Genomic DNA, 24057 nt, shown 5'->3' on the forward strand with positions numbered 1-24057 from the left:
TGACCAAAGCTCCAAATAAAATGTTTTGGCAAGCACTGTTAGAAGCACTGCAGTTCAACAGAAAGATCAGTCCTGCTATCCAGCAAAGCAGCCTGGGACAGGAGAAAAAAATCTGTGTATTAAGCAAGTGGTCAACAACCAAACCTCTACACATTCCTCCCTACAATTTAAAAATAAGCAAGAGAGGACAGTGGAGCAAAGGTCCCAAACAGCCCATCTAGAATCACGTTTGCGAGACTAGATTACTTGTTTTCAGCCAGCTGCTAGCTAGTCAATAATTGCTCATGCAAAAACATGTTGATATGGCACTTAGTACTCCTGCAGCAACTTCTGAGTTGGAGCTGCCTTTGAAGTCAGTGGGAATTTAACACATTGAGCAGTTGCAATATTAGGTCCGTATGCTTTCTTCCCCAATCTTCCTCTCACAATCCATAAATTAACAGAGAGCCCTAATAAGCAAAAATACCTTCACTGCCACCCTTCAAGGTTATATCTGATGAAAAGCTTGCAGAGGATCTTGAACCAAAGGAGTCCAGGCTATCAAAAGAATCGTCTCTTTTATGGCTAGTGGAAGGTGAAAATGCTTCTCCACGGTCAAGGTACCAAATATCACCGTACCCGCTATCCCTGCCACTGTTTTTCAGGCTGCAGGATTCTTCGAGGGCCTAAAGGAATAAGTTATTTTGTTGTTTTCAGAATTTTTTTTGGCAATTTCAGAAACAGATACTTTACATAGTACATGCTATACACAGCTTTAAAAAGTGCACTCCGAAGTTCAGACAAGAAACTCAGACGGGATACTCAGTGCCTTACATTCCATTTTAATTTGGGTCAAAACGAAGAAAAAAATCCTAAGTTTTCCTCAGATAAATGAGGGAATTTATAATCCTTTATTGAAGTGGTAGCGCTTAAAGTATCTTAAGCACTTTTGGGGAAAAAGTGAGGAATATCTGCCATCTTCTCACAAGAAAAATTTAATTAAAACTCAAAGAGAGGTTTAGAATTGACATCTCTAATGTATGGCATATGGCAAATTATGCAACATATATTTAATACTCAGCCTTACAAAAGTACATAGCAATTACTATTCCATTTGACTTTCTTACCCTGGTCAGACCTTGTCCTAGTAATTTCTCAAATGCTTTAAGGTTAAGGTGTGGACCATTATAATGAGGGTTGTTTTGTGCTTTCCTCCCCAGCCAGTATAATGTAATCAAAACCTAAAACAAACAAACAAAAAAAAGACAAATTGAGAACTACTAAACAGCATGCCAGTGCAAAAAGGACTGAACACAAACCGCTATGGTTGGTTTCAAGTTTTCCACAATGAAGTGTAAAATCCTTTTTTGGGGGGGAGGGCAGTATATATTTGCCAGGCTGCCTCCATCAAAAAAACAACTGATGAGTTATCATTGTGGTCCATCCACACATGTCCCAATGAGAAAATATTTAAATTATTATTACATTTCTAACTATTTTTTCTAAATTTATTATTATTATTTCATTCTAAAGTTACTCAGGAAGAGACACACAGGAAAGTAGTACTGATGTACACCAAACACATGAACAGCTGAAGAGTTATCTAAGAATGACAATGGCATGACAAGAGAAGTTTTTACAATAGTAAATTAAAGTATATATGAAATAATTATTTCAACCAAAGCATAAGGTAAACATGGCTTACATTCTTCAGTCTTCTGTTGGTCTCTTCTTGCCTGTAACGGAGGGAGTAGGGGAGGAGAATTTCAGTATTTCTGACTAGAACAACCAAATAAATTTTAGTCCCAAACAACACAATCATTAAAAAGATGAAATATGGATATATCTGATTCTAAAACACATCACAAGTGTGATTCACTTCTTCAACCACTACATACAAGAACAAAGCTGAAGGCAGAAACAACTCTATTGGAGGCTTCAGAATAATCTCTCCATAAATGGGAATGTGTCCTTCATTATAATCAGTATTTCTGACTGTAGGGGAAAACCACACCAAAGTAAAAATCTGAATAGTTTTGTATTATAATTTTACTGGTAAATTGAAATATTTAGCTCAAGTGGCAAACAGCCGAATGCTCCTGGGGACAGACTCCCTGTTAATCTGGAATATCTATAGGTCTCTCTGGTTCCATCTGCAGATCTTAACAGATTGTAACTTTGAGGTATTTTTGGAGTATTTTCCAAATACTTGCTTCTGAGCTGCAACCATGCATAGCAAATCTTCTGCCAAGAAAGATTTTTTCAGAAACTTGAGCAACTTGAAATTGGAAACATCTGGAGAAGGCAGTGGTGAAAGTAACTTAACATTTCTTATAGGTATTGTCCTTTTGCAACTCTGGTTCCTGCCAGTTCTTTAAACAACTTCCTGCTGGATTTTGCCACAGCTCTTGCCAGAGCTGTGCACTAAGGTCTACCCATTTACCTTCACCTCTGGAAGAAGGCCACATATCAGAGGACATGCTTGAAGACTATAAGCAGTAATACTAGTCAACATGTTTAAAAACTGCTCACTTGTAGTGTTTTGGTGGTATATTTGAAGATTCTGATCCTCTTTGGTTCAGGTGGAACTTTGCTATACAAAAATGTTTCTTCATCCAAAACATCCCACATGCCTAACAAACTGAATATCTCCCCAGTCACATCTATTACTCAAGGTTATGCTTGTAGGGCCATCAAGACAGGGAACCAAGCCATTTCAAACAAAAAACTACATTGGGAACACCACTTTAAACCTTTTTGAGAGCTTAACTTAACATCTAGGAGCTCTCTTGCACCTCCCATATATTTGTACCAATATGCATCATGACCACAGACTCTGCTTAGGCTATCTCAACTGTATTTGCAATTTTAGAGGGAGATGCAGTATAATGTTAAGTATGTTGTATAGTCTTGCAGTCCCAATGGAGCCTTTGCTGCTACATTTGAAGGGGCAGTCTTAGAATGCATGGTTTTCCATTTATATTTGATAAGGACTCTACAATCTTTACTAATATGTAGATTTCACTAAAGGCAGAGAACCCTGATCTGGCACCCTCGGGACCTGAGTGTTCCTGAATGACAGCGTTTGCCAGGCCAGGGGAAAGTCAAAGCTCCCCTTTTGGCTCTTTACGCTGCTCCACACAACTTCGGGCCAGGGCTACACTACCCAGTCAGGGCTCCACTCTTGCTGTCAGTAAAAGCTGCATTCTAGGGCTCCAGTCCTGAGTACAATTCCGGCTGTCCAGGCTACTCCCCAGCATGCTGGCCCCACCTTTCCTCACCTCTCCCCGCTACTAGCCCAGTCCCTGAACTTGCCAGCCAGAACTCTCTGTTCCAGCAATATTCATAGTCCTTCTGGACCATGGATGCTGCCAGACCAGAGAGCCCCAGATTTTAGAAGTCCAATATGTACAGCATTTGTACTTCTGAAAACACCAGGCAGATGGATCACGTGTACTACTTTGAAATAGGAAGGTGTCCTGATAAGCTTTCAGAAACTTCTGAAAACCTACTTTCTGAGTCTGGTGAATCACTATGAGCAATTCCTATGCTTTAAGTCAGTCCAACCCAGAAAGTATTAACTTTCTAAGATCTAAAACCTATGTATTAAGACACTATTACCTCTATTTCCCCATTGCAACCATTGAAGTCAACTGGGGAGTCCTGACAAATGAAGGATGAAGTTATATTTTATGGGATTGGTATCTGGGTGTACAGTTGAAGGCCATACACCTTGTCGTCTGCTACAACCTAATTCTGGGGCTCAAGTCATACATGATTTTTTCCAGTTCGCTTTTTAAATTAATATTTAGTGTTTGTTTCTGGTTTACATTTGTTTGGTGGATTGTTTCTGGCCACTTATTTTGAAAGAGGAAGACGTTCAGCTATTTTGGAATGATTTAATAATCATTAACAAAATATTCTCGAATTCTTAAAGCAATACAAATTCTGGAGAGCTATATTTACACCTAAAAAGCCAAGGAGTTAAGTTTAATCCATAAGAAAATGGAGGACAATCCCTTGAAAACTTAGTTTAATAAGATGAAATTCCCTTACATTTGCTACTCTAAGGGAAAGGCAGTGAGTTGCTCAGACCTAGCCAGTAAATTTTCTATCACTCTATGTGGCACTTAGATCACTCCTTTGCTTCCTCTAATTTGAATTACTTAGAACTAGCACTTTTGAACAGCATGTTACAATGGATGCAGAAGGGGAATAGGAAAAATAACCTCTTAACCCAATATAATATCCAACTCCTCATTTAAATACCACCCAAAGATGCGAAGTCCAGAAATAAAATCTATAAGAAATAGTTCACTCAAGATTTTTTTAAGGTACTTATCTAGACTGTTTCTGATTCTTTGAGCAGGTCTCATCTTTTTATGGCCTCTTCTGTAAATTCTCTAGTGTAGGTGGTACTTCATATTTATGTTTTGCACAGTGCAACATTATAGGCGTGTAGCAAAAACTTTTTTAAAAGGCTAACAACCTAGCTTGCCACAAGCCAGCAACATCCTAATGTAACAAAGCAAGTATCAAAGTTCTGAAGGAATTTTTCAGCAACATGGTATATATGTTTACAGAGACACATTGTTCAAAGTGCCTTATCAATGCTGGAAGTAAAATAGGTAACCAAAATCATGAATTGTAGTTAAGTATAAACTATGAAAGCAATCTAATGAAAGCCTGGTAAAAGACCCAATATCACCATGTTACTGAATGGGATTAACAATGTAACAAATCAGTTTTCACTTAAGAATTTCATAGTTGCCAATTAATTGTTATTTTACCTGATAGATTTAATAGGAATTATAACCCAGATCCATGTATTCCAAAAAGGACTCATTATCCTTTTGATATATTAAAGAATCTCTTACATGAACATATTAGGAAACCTTGTGACCAAAGTATAAAATTCATAAACAACTTTATAGTTAATACTTGTGTAACCCTTCTGCCAGGACAAGTTAATTGCAACAAGGGCCGGGTTCAATATCTAGGGGTCTCCTCCCAACACCATAATACAACACCGGCTTGAGACCCCACCCAGTGACCTAGGAAATCTTACACACACCCTTGGGTGCCTCAAAGAGGCAATTCTTCCCCTCTCGCAAGTACAGAACCTTGGTATAGCAGCAAATCTTTAACACAGGGTAACCGACATCAGCATTGAAGTGGGAAAACACCTCAACTCAGATTCATAAACCAGACATGAGCAAAGACCCACCCCCCAGCCACAAATCACCCAAGGTCCCCAAAAGTCCAACACCCCAAAAGTCTTTCAAGACCAGCAACCCAAAAATCACCCAAAGTCCGACACCTCAAAAGTCTCTGCCCTGGGTCAGTACCGCCCCAGAGTTCAAAAGTTCACCTGGCAGGGTTTTACCATCCCAACTTGGGTGCAATAGAGGGGGCAGGGGTTGATACATCTTACGCAGTCTACCGGCGGCTCCGCCTTTCCGTAGGTTTCTGCTACCGCCGTTGATGCAAATCACGCTGCCACACTCCACCTGCTGTCCTGTGAGCCACTCCAGCCATTCCACAGAGCAGTGTCTGCTCCGCCAGCCCACCTCGGTCTACGGTCCCCAGCCACCAGCTAGTAGGTCCCGCAGCTGCTCCACCAGCTGCCCGTCTGTTGTCCCCGCCAGCCGCTCACCTGCATCTACCAGTTGCCCCCGCAAACTGCTCTGCTAATCATCCCAGCACAGCAGGGAGACAGGAGCAAAGCCGCAGAGGCGGGGGACCCTTTGCTCCGGGGCAAAGGAGCAAAGCCCCCGGGCAAAGAAGCAAAGCCCCCAGCACACCAGGGAGACCCGGAGCAGCTTTTCTCGCCCCGGAGGACACGAGCTCCGGGGCGAGAAAAGCCCCGTTCGTAAGTGCGGATCCGACATAAGTCGGATCCGCGTAAGTATTTGATTCACATAATCAGGGTAACACCACTTTATCCCCCCTGCCTCAATAACAGTGAAACTTGAGATACCACAGGGGCCAAAGTGACCATTTGGCTGCTGAGAGCACATACTAGGAAGGGTGGGCGTGCCTATGAAAATGAATCAGCCCCTGAAGTCTTTTTGCATCACTTGCCACAGTTCACCCCCAGATGTCAGCATAGAGCTTATCCTGACCCTGCTTACACTTGATTCATTTCATTTAATATACAGCTGAGAAAACACATCAATTTGGTATAGCTTCATTGTGAATTGCAGAGGAACTGCTAGAAGCGCTGATATATTTTCCAGGTCTGTATTAAATTACACAAGTGTGAAATTTTAATTCAGTTGCAGTTAATTAAAGTGTGGAATAAACAGCGCACTCCAAGTTAGCAGTAAATACAGTTTTCTTTAATAAAGAACTTCTAACAGCATTAACTGTCATTGGCTGTATTCTGCCAGGTACAGACCTGAGTTAGGGTGGCACATATGAGAATTAGAGAGCAATTACAAAATCTCCTACAAGTGGCTGTAACACTCCAGAAGAAGGAATCTGTGATTTCCTTTTTTGGAATGCCACACATCTCAGCTTTATAACCCCAGATGGCTAGTCATCTCTGTGGCCAGTGCATGTGACAAAATAGCTCCACAAACTCCCCACCTGCTTATTCCTATATGACAAACTGCCCCTACTCTTTGTACTTAACTCTCTACAGCTCTAATGCAGCCAATTAAAGTTTCTCTCTACTCTTCCATGCAGCCCCTGAAGGGTTAGCCTCAATTCACCTTGAAACAAGTTTTCCTTAGCTTTCCATTCTCCCAGACTGTGTTGGATGGAATTAGAAAAAGGTCAGTACAGTGATTTAAACTATGTAGCTTTTCAATCACTTAACATTCTTGGATAATTTTAGCCTCCTCTTGAATGTGATGGTAGAGTACCTAAGTACATATGCAGCCCTGATTTGTCCAACACTTGTTTCCTGTAGACAATCCAAAGAATTTAAGAGGAAACTTAATTGCTGCAGCAAACAGAGCTCACATGATCTTAATCAATGCAAACAAAATCCATTACATTGAAATGGATAATTAGGCTGCTCCTTTGCTCACTAAGAACACGGTGGCACAGCCCAAGGCTGCAGTTATGAGATACTTTTTAATTCATGTTGGGACAAATACGTGTTTACTATGACTTGCTATAAACCAGCTAAGTCACTAGCAACATCATTTTGCTAATGTAAATTACTGAAGTTTCACAATTTATATGGCTGCCTAATGTCATTGTCAAACATTACTTCCTCCCTGTTTTCAACTACTGTATTTCAATAGCTAATAGCACTATTAAACATCTCAGAGCTAAGCAACATCAACTATTGGTTAGAGTGGTTAAAATGTCTGAAAAATGTCCGTAAAAACAAATACTTTTTTTTTTAATTGCTGGAACTTCAATATACATTATTGAACAAGGTTCTCCTTACAATTAGCCATATGACAAAAGAGTTTTAACAGCCATATTTAGAAAGGATTTATTTTCAACATTTAATCTGTGAGTACCTGCTAAGATTTTAAGAAAAACTTCAGTCTATCTAATGTTAAAACTTACTTTCCTTCTCTGCCTCCCTGAGAATACACACACTAAATTCCAGATACCACCAATGCATGAGTTTATGGCCAGTTTGATACTTTTAAAATTTGACACTTCTAAAAGGATGCCATGCACTCCTCAGCAACAAGTGACATGAAACTCAAAGAGCCCTTGGGTGAGTGAAATATTACTGCTGCTTATTTCATGGCACCCACTCAGGCATTAAAATGCTTTTTAATGTCCTTTATTTTTAGTTTCAAATGTAGAAATCTTATCCATAGTTCTAATATTTTCTGTTCCATCTCAATCAAGAAAAAAAATTAATCTACGGGTTTTTTTAAATTGTAACTCTCAAAATAGAGATTGCTAATTTTTTTCTAGACCTGCTATGCTGATAAATTCATGCATGGATAGACTTCTGGTGTAGGCCAGTGCATTCTGCAGTCACCCAAGGATGCTAACTTGCTTCTGAACATGTAACATGTGCAACCACTTTAAAAAAAGTTTCCCATGTTGTCTGGCATTAAGATCATCTCACATCACCTGACACAGCAGGGAAAGCAATGACCTGTACTCTATTACTAACACTGCACTGGAGTACAATCATCTGTCTGAATCAGCTAAAACAGCTCTGGGAAAGGTACTGTATTCACTCCAGCTGAGCAAGTTCCAACATTATACTAAGGTGCATGCCTTTGTCAGAACAAGGCTGCTTGAATGGGTGCTACTAGAACCACATCGGATTTCCTATAAGGAAGATTGTTTCCCTCAATAGTAACAAACGCGGCTTAGGAGAAAGAAGCAAGTTTAAATCCCCCAACAGTAGAAAGTTTGGAAAATACCCATTACTCCTTTCACCAGTGACAGATGCCCCAGGGCCATTTCCAAGCTGATGCCCAGTCCTCTCCTCACTACATTCTAAGAAATTGTCATTATGTGGCTTACCATAGAAGAAGAAAACACATTTTAATTTTAAAATGAATCATTCTTCTTTTCACCTTGTATCATTAGGGCTTTTCATTTATGGATGCAGACTGCTGAAATCAGGGAAGATTTGCTACAGACTAGAGGCCTACTGTACTGCAAAATGTATGGCCCCTCTCACTGTGCTGGAAAGAATCAACACTCATTAATTGACTTGAGCAGAAGATGGACTCAACTTACACTTATGAGGAGGATGTTAAAGCATCTGAAGGATTTTCCTCCCACTCCAGGATATGCTACACAAGTGTGTTCATTCTCTCTACCCAAATGGCAATACACTCATGCTAAATTTTAACCTCATTGGACACCTACTCAACTGCTAATAATAGTTATCAGATTTCACTGATCCCCGCACATGTTGCCAAGAATAGAAGCGCTTCCGTGGAAGCAGGCACAATTGCATGGTTACAGAAATAAGGATACTTCTTGTAGCTGAATTTTTCCATAATCTGGATAATGAACTCTAAGTAGCCTCATTTTAGGCTCAGCCTAGTGCAAGCGACATTATCTTATGATTACAGCCAATACCTAACTTTATTTTGAGCTCATATACTCAGCTTGCAGATTTGGTCTCTCTTTACATATTAAAGCCCCCACAAATATATTTCAACTTAGAGAGTAATGTGCCCACTGCACTCAGTGTATGTATCATGTAACAGCAGATCAGGTCATCTGTAAAGTAATGGTGAAGGAATCTGTCCTTCAAATACCCATTCTATTTATGATTACATTCCGCCCACTCTGAGCTCTGTGTCCTTGCAACCTCTTTCAGATTGTGACAACCATCCTCATCAACCTATTTGTAAAAGTTCGATCACCTCTGAGGACTGAGCAACCACAGTGCTGGAAAGCTAGATTGAAGGAATAGAGAATTTCTGAAGGGAAGAGGAGGCATCCAGGGAATTCAAAGATTGATGCATATTTCAAGTCTGCATGTGCTCCTCCTATTCCCTACCTCACTGCTTTGACCTTTCACGCTGTCTCCTAGGACTGGAACACCCTTCCAGATCCTATCCATTATGTCTGTGCATTTTCTTCAATCCCTTATCAAAAGTGGACAGTTATTTCTAGACACATGCATTAAACATAGCAAGGGACAGCACAGTCATTTTATCCACTTCCTCATTCTTCTCCTTTCCTACCCCTCCCTGTATAGTCATCTCCTCTAGATTGTTCACATCTTAGTTTAGATCATGATCTCTACAGGGAAAGGAATTCACTTTTATCTATATTACAAAGTGCCAAGCATACCTATGATGCTGGACAGTACAACAGTTCCAATAAAACAGGACTATGGTCACAGGGTAGACACTCTGGTTGACAAATTGAGTGTGCTCAGAACCCTGATAAAACAAGAACCTATAGGCCACAAGCCTAAAGCCATAAATAGCAGGACAACTGATTGTAATTTCAAACCAAACATTTTAAGACACTTTCAAGCTGCTAGAATGTAGCTTATATTGGTGGTTAGTGCAATACCATTGACTGGCTCTAATCTGTATGTTTTTCCTTATCCAGACTTTGGTACCCCTATAGAAACACACAGGTTTTCAGCTGAAAGAACCAAACACATTTGCGTGGATAGTAAAGCTGTGCATTTCCTCTGCTCTACCTGTTGACTCAGGTTCTGAAAATACACAGACACACATCATGAGGTAACATCTGCAGGCTTGCACACAACTGTCACAAAGCTAACCTATGTAGTTTTAGGCCTACCAAGTTTTGATGATGGCTTCGTGACCCCAAAATTCAGTGACAAGGAAAATAGTGTTAATTAAAACTGAAACATATAGGTAAATAATATTGGGAAAATGTTCACAGATCCCTGACTGGTGCCCAGCAATATCTCTTCCTCAATTTTTGTCCAATTTTCCCTTAGACATATTTAAAGATCGTTGCGAATGTAAGTGTAATACACAAAAAATGACATGCCTCTTTTCTCTCTGCTCTGCGAGCTCCTACTAACATCAACTTCTAGAAACCCATGAGACCTAATATGTGTGTTAAGTAGAAAATATATGAAAGTAACTACCAGATTCTTTGTTGCAGTCAGCCATGTGCCAGTCATTTTAGCCAATAGCACCAGTACAAAACCCTAGTTTCACAAAAATTGTCTCCTCCTTAATATAACAAGTTAAAAGATGGAAAAATGACTATGACTTGCATGAACGTTGAAGAGCTTGCTAAATTTTGGATAACCAGTTTAACTTTGAGACATCTGAAATTTACGTTAGTGCATAACGCACCATAAAGCACTGTTCTGTTCATTCAGCCAGAACTGTCAAAACTTGTTTTAAAGGTGCAGGGCAATCATTCCTTTTGGCTTTCCTCTGACTGTTTAGATTTCTCTGTATTGAACTATATAAACCCCACCTTCCAAACATCTTAAGTTATCCAAAATGTTATTTCCTTTATCTTCTGTGTTAACTACCTTTTGCCTTATTAGTGATTTTCAAAATTTATTTAAAAAAAAAACCCCACACTCCTTCCTCCAAGTCAATACAAATTCTGATTTTTTTTTGTACTAATCTCCACCCACACTAAATTTCCTTTCATTACAGTGATGCTCAATCTTTTTGATACCAGGGACCAGCAAGTCTACATGCAAACTTTTAGTGGACTGGCAATATTTACATATTCAGTATGCAAATAATACACACATATGCAGGCAGGGGTTTGTGGCCTACCACCAGTCTGTGGACCAGTGGTTGAGAACGGCTGTTCTATTCAGCTTCTCAGGTATATTTTCCAGACAGACCCCACAATACACTATTGACAGCAAAATAAAAATATAAAAAAATTAAATAAAAATAAATTGGTCATTTGTAGATATCCAAACAGAGCAGCACAACAATCTAAATTACAGCTTTCATTTTTTCCCCCCCAAACCAGACTGTAAACTTATTCATGGCACTCCTTCAAAAACAGTAAATATCAAATCAAGTGTTAAATCTGGTACTGTGATTATTTAAAACAATGGGCACAACCCATAAAGATATAGTGATGGATTAGTACAGAAGAATGGAAAAAGTTCAACACTATATCATAAAAATATCACTAGAAGTAAGAAAAACATAGCATTTACTTTCTGTCTAAATTAGAGTAACCATGGTAACTAGCAAGTAGAATTAGTCAAAACAATCGCAATATTCAATTTTGCTGTCACCTGGCATTGTTTTGCTGCAATTATATTAACATTTCTTCTGAATTGTGCAAATACAAGAGCTGCACTTTTACTTCAATTTCTGCTCTTAGATTTTTATGAAAATATTTGCAGTGTGAAAAAAATGTGCTTGCATGGGGTGGATACTAGATTTATATTTGCAACTTCTCTTTCACTTCATCTATCTATATGCTTTCATTGCATCCACTGAAAGCTGTTCAATACCACTGTGACGAGCACAATAGCAGAAGGTGGATAGATTAGACCGGAAAAAAAAAAAAAGAATTATTGAGGCATTCTGCTTGGTCTGTGCCTAAATGTGGATTTGTTATTTTTGTGAAAGGAAATCAGGAATATAATCATTACATTATTATTAACTTTATGCACAACTAAAATAACTGATTAAAGTATCAAATTTTTAATGTTAAGCACTCGCTGAAAAAAGTTGCTTAATATTTGAAAAGCTATTCTAATGTAAGTTATAAGCATTTAGTTTCTTATTTGGAATGACAATTTCTGCAATATTTTATTTCAGTAGGTATCTGTGGGCAAAAGAGTGGTAGCTGATGGTAACTTATTAACTAATATTGCACATAGCACTATAAAAGCACTGAATGATGCTAAGTCTGAACTGTTATTTGCTTCACTGATGGATAATTATGGATTTATGCACAGAAAGCAGAACAGAATAACGTACAGGAAATTGTTTTCTAAAGTTGATTTTTTTTTTTTTACTGTTGTGTAAACAAGATTCCCAACTCTCTAGGGAATTTACCGTATACTGATTTCCAGCACCTCATAGTGTATGGAATCCTGGATTGAGTAGGCATTGCCATTCAAAGATTCAATATAAAAAGCCCAGAAGTGGTACAGTGTAATTTTCAGGTCCTGATCTTACCAAAATCTATGCCGTTGTCACAAAGAAATACAGGTTCTTTCAAAATGACTGCCATTGAAAAATTCTTGCCTAATAACATTCTTATTGTATCAATCTAATTTATTTAAAGGAAGGCCATATTGAAGATGAAGAAGTCAAATGTGGTAAATGAACGGTATTTTACACACGTATCGTGACAATATGATAGGGGAGACATTTAATCAAATTTGGCATAACTCTTCAGAAAAGAACTGAATTCCCCATGTAGTATTTTTGGAAAACTATTAAATTCTATAGCTCCTGTCTCAAATTTAGCTTTACTTCCCCATGTTTGAGTTACTCTAGCAACCATTATTTATTTTTATATGCAAAGTGAAGGGGAGATCAAGCAAGCAAGAAGTCAGAATAATCATGACAGCAAACTCAAGTTGAACTTTGTCTCGATAAGCCAAAAAAACCCCACTCAAATAATTTGGTTTCAATCACATGTACCGAGAGTGAAGCATTAAGTGACTGACCAAAAGGAAGTACTCGAATTTCATATTGCCTTAGGTTTTTCTTGTTTGCCTTTTATTTATGGGCAGAGACTTGACTTAGAATCAGACATTCCACAATTCAGATTTTCATTGACTTGCCTTCTGTCCAAAAAGGAAGTTAAACCAGAAGTTGTTTCTCTGAGGTGGTTCATCTTGAAATCATAATCTAAACAGTAAAACCTTTGCACAAACAAAAACTATGAATTATAATCCCACTGCAAAGGAGCAGAGAACAATTCTCATCATCCCATTCTGCTTAGATAAGGAGAACAGGCTAATATAAGCAAATATTTTCCACATTTGCAGCAAATCTCACATGCTGATCTCAGCCATTGCATCGTGTGTGTAATGGAGCAAGTTAAAGGAGTGAGTAACTGATTTTCTTGTAGTCTTAAGTCTGTTCTCTAATATTTGAAATGTTGCTAAATTTAATTGGTCTTTGTCACTGAGAAAGTTACTCTTTCCCCACTATAGGATGTACCTACAAAATATAGTCAAGCAGGACCATGGATACTCCTGAACCAGAGAGTCTGGGGCCTTAGGGCAGGACAGCCAGCCGGGCTGGGCTTCAGGGTCAGTAGATCAGCTGGAGACAGCATGGGACCAAGTCCAGAGCCCCACTGCAGCCTCCAGCAGCTCCTGGGAGCACGGGGCCGGGCCTAGCACCCCACGGCTTCCTCCAGTGGTGCAGGGCCTGGGTCTGAGTCCCACAGCTTCCTGTGGCTTCCCTCAGCTGCGCAGGGCAGGGCTGGGCTGCGCAGTGTTGGAGCTTGTGTATGGCCAGTGTTGGAGCTCCAGCCCCAAAGCTGCCCCTGGCTGTGAGGGACCAGAACTCTGTTGTATGAGAGATGAGAGAGAGGGTTGCCTGCTGGTGCAGCCTGCTAGCAGCAGCTGATGGGTTTGGGGGCCAAGGGCAGAAGACTTCCCACCCGGATTGGCAAATTCTCTTGTTCAGGACTGATGAGGTCCCAACGATACCACACTAGAGAGGTCCAACCTGTAGAAATAACAGCTTACCAGTAAAACTAGCACCCTAGAGCGATTCAGGATACATGGAAGCATATACCTCTGACTTAAACCAGCCAATCACAAGTTATTTTTTAAACATTTGCTCCAATTGTTAAAATTCATGGAGCAAGTTTTCAATGTGGAAAAATGAATGCTCTTCTATTGAAAGAGTGAAAGAATGGGTAGAAGTCCAAGTATTTGCCTTGCCATAAGAGCTCAACTCCCATTGACTTCAATGGGAGCACAATATAGGCCTAAACGAGCAAGGTTTCATCCTACAGAAAGAACTGTAGGCATTCACACTTTTCATGAAGGCTACAATTAGTCATTTGCAAGCTTTTTAACCAAAATGGAGTCAAAATAAGCAGGTCTTGCAAGCTCAAAGAAGCTAAAGACATGAGGAAAGGCTATGTTGCTAACCTTTCAGGAGATTGGGGGGAACCCAGGCTTCCTCACTACTCTGGGTTCTGGCCCAGGGACCCTTAGGCAGCAACAGACTGGGTTGTTTTTATTTCTAATGTGGTAGCTTTTTCCCAGGATCACTTCCCCAAATAACCCCTCCAAGTGCCTCCCCCCGGTACCTGCTAGCCAGTCCCCAGCTCAAACACACGCACAGCTTCTTCTTGTACTGCACTTCCTCCTTCCCATGCGTCACTTCTTCTCTCCCCCCTCTCCTTACCTGGGGGAAACCTTTTAAAGCAGCCCCACTGGTTGTAATTAGCTGCAGGTGTTTCATGACTTACCAGAGGGAGAAAGCTTGTTAACTAGCCCCAGGTGTCTGCCTGCCTGGCAGCAGTCTCTAGGATTTTACTCTGGGAAGAGAAAGCCATTCATTCAACACCCTGTATGTCTGCCTTCCAGCAGAGTAGGACAGCCTCCTCTTCCCTGGTCAACTAGGTCAAGAGATCTGTCTGGGTGGTCGGGACCAGGTAGCAGGCAAGCTCCCTCCCATCCACACTTCAGGAATAGGGGTTTGCTGCTCTATCTTGGCATTTTTCTTTCTGCCATGCACCCCTCCCCGCTGGAAAACTGGCAAGGTTTAGAGTCCATGGTGGCTGATCAGTTGTGGAGGTTGACAGGACTGCTCCGGTGCCTTTCCCTGCATGGGAGGGTGCTGGTACTTAATCAGTCGGCCCTGTCCATGCTCTGGCACCGTCTCAATACCCTGGTTGTGACCTCAGGTTTCTTGGCCCACATCCAGCAGCTGATGCTGCAGTTCTTCTGGCATATTGTGTCTCTGCAGGGTTTCCTCCATCTTTCTGCAGAGGAGGGAAGATAGGGCCTGACATGTTTGGGCACACAGGTTCATGTCCCCCACCTCCAGGCCTTGCAGAGGCTCCTATATGATGCAGGTAGTCCAGAGTGGAGCATGTTTATGCACACTTTCCTTCACTGCTTCCAAAGGCTCCAATATTACTGGCAGCTCCTTTACTTGTAAGGTCTTCCATGAGACCTCTTCGAGCTGCCAGCCTTCTACCAAGATCTCCTCTGGGCCTGGAAGCTGCTTTCAGCGACCATGTCCTCAGGGAGCCACTGTGAGGGGGTAGACATTCTCATGGAGCCCCTGCTACACAATCCCCATCTTCATGTGCAGGTGGCAGAGTCCCCCTCAGTGTACCAGAAGCTGGTCCTGGCAGAAGTCACCAGGATCTGAGACCTCCTGGACTATGACTGGAAAGAGGGGATGGATCCTTTGGCGCTCACCCAGCTCATGGGGCCCTCCACCCGGCATAATCCCCGGCATATACTTCAGGAGGCAAAGGAAGCCTTGCTGCCCACTGCTCGGGTTTCTCTTAGCAGGGTCCTGTGAGATGGCGCACCACATAAGTCCCTCACCCCTGGCCCTCCTAATCTCTCCATCGGCCCCCAGCCCTGTGTGCCTTCCCAACCACCCTCCCGTCATCATCCGAGCTGGCTGCATGTGTTGCAGCCAGTTCCCTTTTGAACTGTGCCAAAGAATACATGCTAATGCTTCACATTCTTGACTTCCCTACCCTCATGTCCTGCCCAGATACCAAGTGGCAGCGCCTCCTACCCCCAATAGAGGGTGGGAAGCCCTGGTGGGCCAGTATTTACTCCACCTTGGTTCCGCAGTCTGCCAGGGACATTAGCTGGAGACTCCTCCATGGCACTGTGAGCATGGGTGTGTACTTGGTGCAGTTCACCCCTCTTCCCAAAACTTGCCCCTTCTGTGGCAGGAGAGACCCTAGGCACATTTACCTCAAGTGCGCCAGGTTACAGCCCCTCTTTCAGCTCCTCCAGAACCTCTTGTTGAGGTTCTGGCTCCATTTCTCCCCTATTAATTTATGCACACCCCATTCATGGCCCCACAAAGTCACAGGACCTCCTTGTCCACCTCCTCTTGACTATAGCCAAGATGGCAATTTACAAGACCAGGGAGCAGAGGCTGGCTGAGGGAGGAGTCTGTGACTGTGGGGCCTATTTCCATTCCTGTATCTGTTCATGCATCCTGTCAAAGTTTCACTGGGCAGCATCTGCTGGCTCTCAAAGCCTTTGAGGGGCAGGGGACGCTGTCTGGGGATCTCTGCTTGGTGTCCCCATCCAGTTCCATTGTGTTAGCCCTTTGACTTCCATACCAGTCCCTGTTTTTTCTTTATTTGTCCCCTGGAATCAGTTGGAGTCTAAGGCTTTTGGGATCCTCCCTGTAGGCTGGGGGAGGGTCCTTTAGATGTGGGAGAACTTATGCCCACCCATCTCCAGGACCCCAATAGGAACAGAGTGTGGCATGCTGCTGGTTTGGGTCTGTCACAACTCATTATCTTAATACATTTTTGAAGTTTGAGTTGAACCACCTGAGGTCAATAGTGCGCAAAAAGTATCCACACAAGGAGTTTATGTATAGTAGTGCGTGGCTTTAAAGTCATACACTAGCTTATTATGCATTGATTTCCCCATGAAGATAAGACCTTAGACCATGACAAGCAAGATGACAGAGAAGAGGAGGTACAAAGTCTTCTTCCAACAACATAAAAAACAACATTTCTACATGCAAGGTGGAGTTGGTTTGACCCAGCTAAGAGCCAGAGGCACCCCAAGGCTCTCATCTGGAACTGAAGACCCAGAAAGATTCCAGTCTTCCTTAGAAAATGGCGAATGGTATCATCATTTATGGGAAATTACTAACAAATACAATGCAAAGTAGAGGGGGGAAATCTGCCATTCACAGTTTACAAGAAGTGGTTAAAGTGAGCACAAGATATTCAATTATTAGTGCCAAATATACAAAAACCAGACTTGTTGCTTATTTAAATTTTGGGAACAAGGGGTGTCTTAGGCTCCCTTGCATTCTGTCATTTACCACTATTAGCTCATCTGTAGCTAATGGTTCATCAGTTCATATGCTATGGGATCAATACTCACTGATCTCATAATGGAAGCAACAGATAAGAACTCATCAACCACAGTAAAGTAAAACTTCTAATCTGAGATTGGATCATAAACCTGAAAACATATCCAGTCTGATAAAACTAAAATCTACAGTTTCCTTTTATTAGTGTTACAAAACTGTGGTTCTCAGTGCATCAAACAAAATTACATTTCTGGAAAGCATATAGGAATGCCAGCTCAGAGGCCTACTTATCCAGGGAGTACTCTGCATTGCCATAAATTTGGCTAAAAATTCTAGGTCTGTTCTCTTACCCATTGGGCTGGAAGTGCTACAGAGGGGAAATTCAACCAGTCCAATGGAAAATAATTGCATAGTGTCACTCAACTTCAGCGCTGAAAGCTGATTAAGCAAGAAGGTCGTCCATCTCCAGCTGGAACCCATATGTTCCTTGGCCAAAAAGATTAAGGACATGAAGTACATGAGGAAAAAATGATAAGGGAAGTTCTCAATGCCATGGCAAAGACGTATAGAACTTGTGAAGAAAGCAAACATACAATAACTATCATTGTGGTAAATTAATCTTAATATACATACACAAGCATTAACCAGGTTCTTACCACGCTGAGTAGGTACAAATGCTGTGTTCTTAATATCTGATTTACAGTCACCACATACAAATCACAGCAGCTAAAGATAGAAAACAGTTGCTAGAGTGCCCCAGACCATGGTCAAAGACCACTACCATTCTACCAAGTTTTTACTGGTCACAAATGTATTGGATTTCCTTATTACACACTACTATGAATTAAATGCTAAACAACATCCTCCTTATCTTCCTGTTTCATGACAATGAAAAGCTGGAGAGCTGATCCATGACAGTCCCTAACCTATTTGTTTATCTAGCTCACTCCGTACATTCACTAGTCAATTCCAAAATGGTACCACAGTGTATTTAAATAATAATGTATTGAAATGCAGGGTTATGGACAAATTCTGAAAACACAGAAATTAAAATGTTAAAGGATATTCAGCAATTGTTGTATATATCAAAGAAATGACATAACTATTATCAGCATAGGTTATATTGAGAGAAATTAGCATGATTTACTGGTTTTCTAAATTATGTTTATTTTCCATATTCACAATGAAGGATTGTCCAAACTGTCCACACAAGCGCCTACTCCTTAAGGTGCAATTGAGGAAAAAAAAAGAGGACCAGTGTTAAATCCCTCATCACGTGTCAAAAGTAGTTATTTTTTGAGTAAGACTTCAAAAAATATATGCCTCAAAAATAACAGACATGCAAACTATTCCACAAGATGATATGATGAATAATGCTCATCTTATTACATCCTTTTCAACATAAATTTGAATATAAAACTACACTAAACTTCAATTTTGATGTAAAAAACTTAGGGAGTACTGTAACATAAAAGCATTATATAAAATTTGACTGCATAAATACAAGACAAAGTTTCCATATAGATGTATTTATGAAGCCAGCACATAAAAGCCCTTAAGCTTGGGGAAAATATAGTACATTGTATATTTTAGTAAGATATATACTGCAGCAACTAGTGATACATTAAGCTGTTTTGCATTTGCATGAAACCTTTAATGCTAAAGAATCCCATATAGCTTCACAAACTAAGCACAGTTTATTCAATGTATGCAATGGAGGCATATATCATTCCATCGTTCCAATATTTTTTAATCTTACTCATTCAATTCCTATTGATTTAAAAGGGCAGTGCAAGCACTATCTCTGAAAACCAGACCCTTTATTTAGGTGCCAATCAGCCACATTTTCAAAATTACTTTTCTATAAAGTACGACTGAAATCCAGGCAACCTGTTTTAAAAAGCTACCACCATCAAGAAAGCAGAGCCAATGGAAATACAGTTGTTACTCTTGATGAGGACAAAAGAAGAAATTATGGTCAAGTACTTTGGTCAAAAACTCTTAGCCTTATAAGCAGTGCTATAAGATCTTCAGCATCCCACAGAGCTGATAGGACTGTGGATTTTAAGACCTCATTTTGAATCACTGAATTGTATACGATTTAGAATATTTAAGATACACAAATTATAATAAATCAGAAATCTACCTCAACTTTGTGCTCATTTTAATCTACTTAGAATTCATACTATACTCAAAATGCTTAAATTTAAGATTAGGCAAAATTAATTTTGATAGCCTTCTGGTAAAACTAATGAAAATGCACTATGCCTTTTTTTGAAAATCTCTTCATTTTACTCTGCTTTACTAAGCTTCCTTGTCTGCGAACAAAATCAAAGAGCAAAGTTTCCTGATACACCTTTTTAATTCAATCCAAACAATGTTTGGACAATGTTACAGTGATAGGATAGGCTTTTAGTATGGCAGTTAATAAAAGTCCATTTCCATGGACAACTAGAACTCATTTCTTTAGTGGACAGTGAATATATTATACCACAACAACATTTATTTCAGTGTCTTTCCAATTCACTGAATTACAAAACTCTTTACGTGGGTAAATAACAGCCAAAGAGATAGACCAGAGGATCTGCAGCTCACATCAATGAAGATGTTTCCTTTCTTGGCTCCCCATTCGGTGTGATCCACCTGTGTAATGTAACGTGTATCCTTTCTGTCTTGTTCTCACACCTGTGTCCATACCTCACACTTCTGTTTATGCCTCATCCTTTCATGAGGTCTTTCACATTTGGAACACATTCCCTCAACTGCTCACAAACTCTCTAGTCTTCTAACTTTCAAATCCTGCCTTAAAGCTTATTCCTGCCATCTCCCCTTCAGTGTGTTGGGAGAGATAAGAAATTTTCTTTTTAAAAAATGATCCTTAACATCTATTAATAAACCTGCCTTAACAAGCAACTACATGATCTTTTGACACTTGCTCTCTCTTCTGTAATATCCTACAAACTCTACTTGCTTAGATCCTTCACTTGTTGTCTCATGTTATACTCCAATTATGTGCTCTTTGAAGCTGGGACTATGTTTTCACTTGTTTTGTGAATTGGCTAGCATTTGTCTAGGCTCTTGAAAAATAATCAAACACCAACACTGGAAGAGATGCACATTCAGCAAAGATCTGAAAAGATATTGACACACACAGGAAGGCTATTCCAGACAGTGGGAGGAACAGAGAAGAATAATGGAAACTGTAGCTAGACTGAATGTAAAACACTCAAGAGGCAGAGATGAGCACAAGGAGGGGAAAACAGAGAACTGGTCAAAGATTTTGAAATGATTTAATGTAAACCTTTTCTTCCCTTTTTAAAAATCTAACAAAATAATATTAAGATTAGAGTACTTCTTTACAAATTAGGTAAATAAGGTACTCAAAAACAGTTCCGACTATCAAGCACCTAGCAGATCAAAATGAACAATAAATCAGGTACCAAACTCTAAGTCATCTGAAATAACTGGTGCAATACTTCCATGAGGTATAAAACTGCAAAGTATTTTTAAAAGATTCCTTCCATCCCAGAATCCCAGATTCCTGATTAGAGCTGAGCAAAGAGTGGGAAAAACTAGTGGGTATGATCACTAAATACTACATGCAAAACCTACACTCAAACGTAACCAAAAAGGGAGTCCCTCAAACATATTTGCTTTTCTGTGAAAATTCTAGAAGGAACTTTTATTTATGTAAATACAGATGTCTTGCATGAATGAGTGTATTTCCACCAGGGCTGTGTCTACACTGGCATGAATTTCCGGAACTGCTTAAAACGGAATACTATTCCGTTTTCAGTTTTTCCGGAAAAGGAGTGTCTACATTGGCAGGCCGCTTTTCCGGAAAAGCCCTTTTTCCGGAAAAGCGTCTGTGGCCAATGTAGACGTGCTTTTCCGGAAAAGAGCCCCGATCGCCATTTTCGCGATCGGGGCTTTTTTCCGGAAAAGACTACTGGGCTGTCTACACTGGCCCTTTTCCGGAACAGTGTTCCGGAATAAGGACTTATGCCCGAGCGGGAGCAGAATATTTTTTCCAGAATAGTGGCTGATTTTAGTAGAGCATCGTTGCTTTTCTGGAAATTCAAGGGCCAGTGTAGACAGCTCGCAGCTTATTCCGGAAAAGTGGCTGATGTTCCGGAATAAGTGGCCCAGTATAGACACAGCCCAGCAGTACTGGCATGTCCCTACACCCAGCAACCAATAAATCTAGCTCCTCTCTGTTATTCAGTTATGAAGGAACACAGCCATTTTTAAAAATGGAGTTCACATACATAGCCAATTTCTTGGAGGTAGATATACAAACTTTGCCTTAGCTCAAAATACAGGATGTGGCCTGTAGGTACTTTGTGTTTCAGCCAAACTACTTTAATATAAACCTATTGTGATCTATTATAATAAAACAAATAATCAAAACTGTAAGGCAATAAGATATCCATAAGAAAAGATACATATAGGCAAGCAAGCAGGTTAGCCCTATAGACTACACAGGAGACAAACATTTCAAAATGCCCAGTATTTTCCAGGCCTGCTATCTCTTCCCACAATGAAGTGGGTTCTCTCAGGTACATACAAACATTCTCCAACCCTAGCCACAATGATTTATTCAAATTTTTCTCCTACATTTGAAGCTTTTATCTTCCAAAAGGGAACAAAGAAGTCATCTTATATGGCAGGAGTGGGCAATAATTTTTGCCCGGGGGCCACTTCAAACTTTTTTAAAGTAGCCCCAAACCACCCCGGAAGGGGTGGAGCCTAAACAGGAAAGGGCAAGGCTATCCCCACCCCATAATTGGTCTGGGGGTGGGGGAGTCCCTTTGTCTCCTCTTCCCACTAGGCACTTATGTCCTAAAGAGGCTTGGTATGCTCCCCTCCCCCATCCCCACGCCAATCAAAGCCTGGGGAACACGGGAAGTCTCCTCCTGCCCTGCGAGGAGCACGTGGCACTTTGAGGTGCCATGGGCTCCTCGCAGGGCAGGGGCAGGGTGAAGGAAGCTTCACACAACTCCCCGCCCCCCAGTACCTGATTGGCCCGGGGGCAGGGGAGCACGCAAAGCCTCCTCCACTCTCCCTCCACCACACCCCACCCATCCTGCGAGCAACGTGCTGCGCTTCAATGCGCCACATGCTCCTGACAGGGCAGGAGGAGGTTTCACATGCTCCCCTGCCCCCTGGCCTTAGTTGGCCTGAGGGTGTGGGAGCACGTGAAGCCTCCTCTGCTCTGTCCCCCCTTGCGAGCAGTGCACGGTGCTTTAAAGCACCACCTGCTGCTTGCAGGGTGGGGGCAGAACAGAGAAGGCTTTGGGCGCTCCCCTACTCCCAGACCCTAATTGATCTGGCCCACGGAGGCCCTTTTGCCCACCCGTTATATGGCATAGGTGGTCAAGTCATACAACCAGTGTATTGAATTCTAACTACTTAATACTTCAAGGTGTATTGAATGCCAATAGTTCACACAAACAACTCAGTTTTAGAACTCATAGCTTTGCAAATTTGAGTCTATAAAAACTTTGAGACAGTATTAACAATTACAAAGAACTGGTTGAATCATGGAAAACCATTTACAAATAACGTAATGACTGACCATTTGAGACAAATCTTACTGTATTCTCTGTTTAAGTAAACTGAATTACTTGAATAAATTAATCATGAATTGATTTTCTGTGATTAACCGGAATAAAGTTGTTTAACATATTATTCACCCATCTTCATGAGAATAAATTGAGGAAATCAGATTGGTCTTCATATAAATTGGGCCAAATAAACACATAAGAACAAGAACAGTTAATCAGCTATTCCTATGAAAAAGTTTCATGACTTTTCACCCATGAAGGGGAAGAAAGCAAAGAATGAAATGGCAAACACTATTTGTAAATCCTTGCTGTTCAGTAACCTTTGTAAGATTCTCCATGAGCAATCAACACCCAACAGAAGCACACAGCCTAAATTTCAAAGAGTAAAATACTTTGGATAGCAAAAATGACTGTGGTTTGCAGAGTGACAGTGCTGAAAACATGTTTCATTTGCAATGTCTCTCATTCTGCATTTCTTCCATCTGGGTGGGTGTGCCTTCTGCTTAACCATCTGATGTGTGATCTGAAAAATATCCACCTAAAATTGGTTAAAAAAAAAAAACCTTTTGAAATCACTGCACTTTTATAAGACCAAACTTCATGGTAAGTTATGATGTTGGATGCAAAGTATGTAAAAATTGTTTTTTACGTATTTATAGATGGTAATCTCAGCCACATCTGATAATTTGTTATGGGCATTCACTAGCTTTGGCAAGTAGAATGATAAAGTGGTTTTGTAAAAGACAGACTGTCTAAAAAGCAAAATATCTGAGTTTAAGATAATGTTTATCTTTCCTGTGAAGGACTCTGAGCTGGTCATATCAATTTTTTAAAAAGTTACACTATTCCATTATTCTTAGTAGTGTGGAACATTTCACAATTGTAAGGAGACTAAAAACAGTAGTGCAGTTATGGTGACACAGGTAATGGCTCAGTCTAGCTGCTGAAACTAAGGGGGCTTAAGTGGGATTGTATTTTGGCAATTAACGTGTTACCTTTCATACCATAGTCATGCTAGTGTTTTTACCACAATAGTTGACCATATCCACCCCAGTTAAAAAAAAAAAAAAAAAAAAATCACACCTCCCAGCCATGTAAACCCTCACAGAAATCAGAGCTAA

The 24057-nt window shown here is 40.6% G+C and overlaps 1 protein-coding gene across 15 annotated transcripts in view; it reads right to left on the reverse strand.

Annotated features, from left to right (window-relative positions):
- The window catches only part of LMO7 (LIM domain 7), a 176930-nt gene that overhangs the window by 58085 nt on the left and 94788 nt on the right, over positions 1-24057 (reverse strand). For all 15 annotated transcript variants that reach the window (XM_075918868.2, XM_075918867.2, XM_075918869.2 and 12 more), the window contains 3 exons: positions 1685-1715; positions 1107-1220; positions 467-665 (listed from right to left, as the gene is read on the reverse strand). In XM_075918868.2, coding sequence (XP_075774983.2) covers positions 467-665; positions 1107-1220; positions 1685-1715 — 344 coding nt within the window. The remainder of the gene's footprint in view (positions 1-466; positions 666-1106; positions 1221-1684; positions 1716-24057) is intronic.

This window comes from Pelodiscus sinensis, chromosome 1, assembly GCF_052426305.1.
Source record: "Pelodiscus sinensis isolate ZL-2025 chromosome 1, ASM5242630v1, whole genome shotgun sequence".
Classification (NCBI taxonomy): Eukaryota; Metazoa; Chordata; order Testudines; family Trionychidae; genus Pelodiscus; species Pelodiscus sinensis.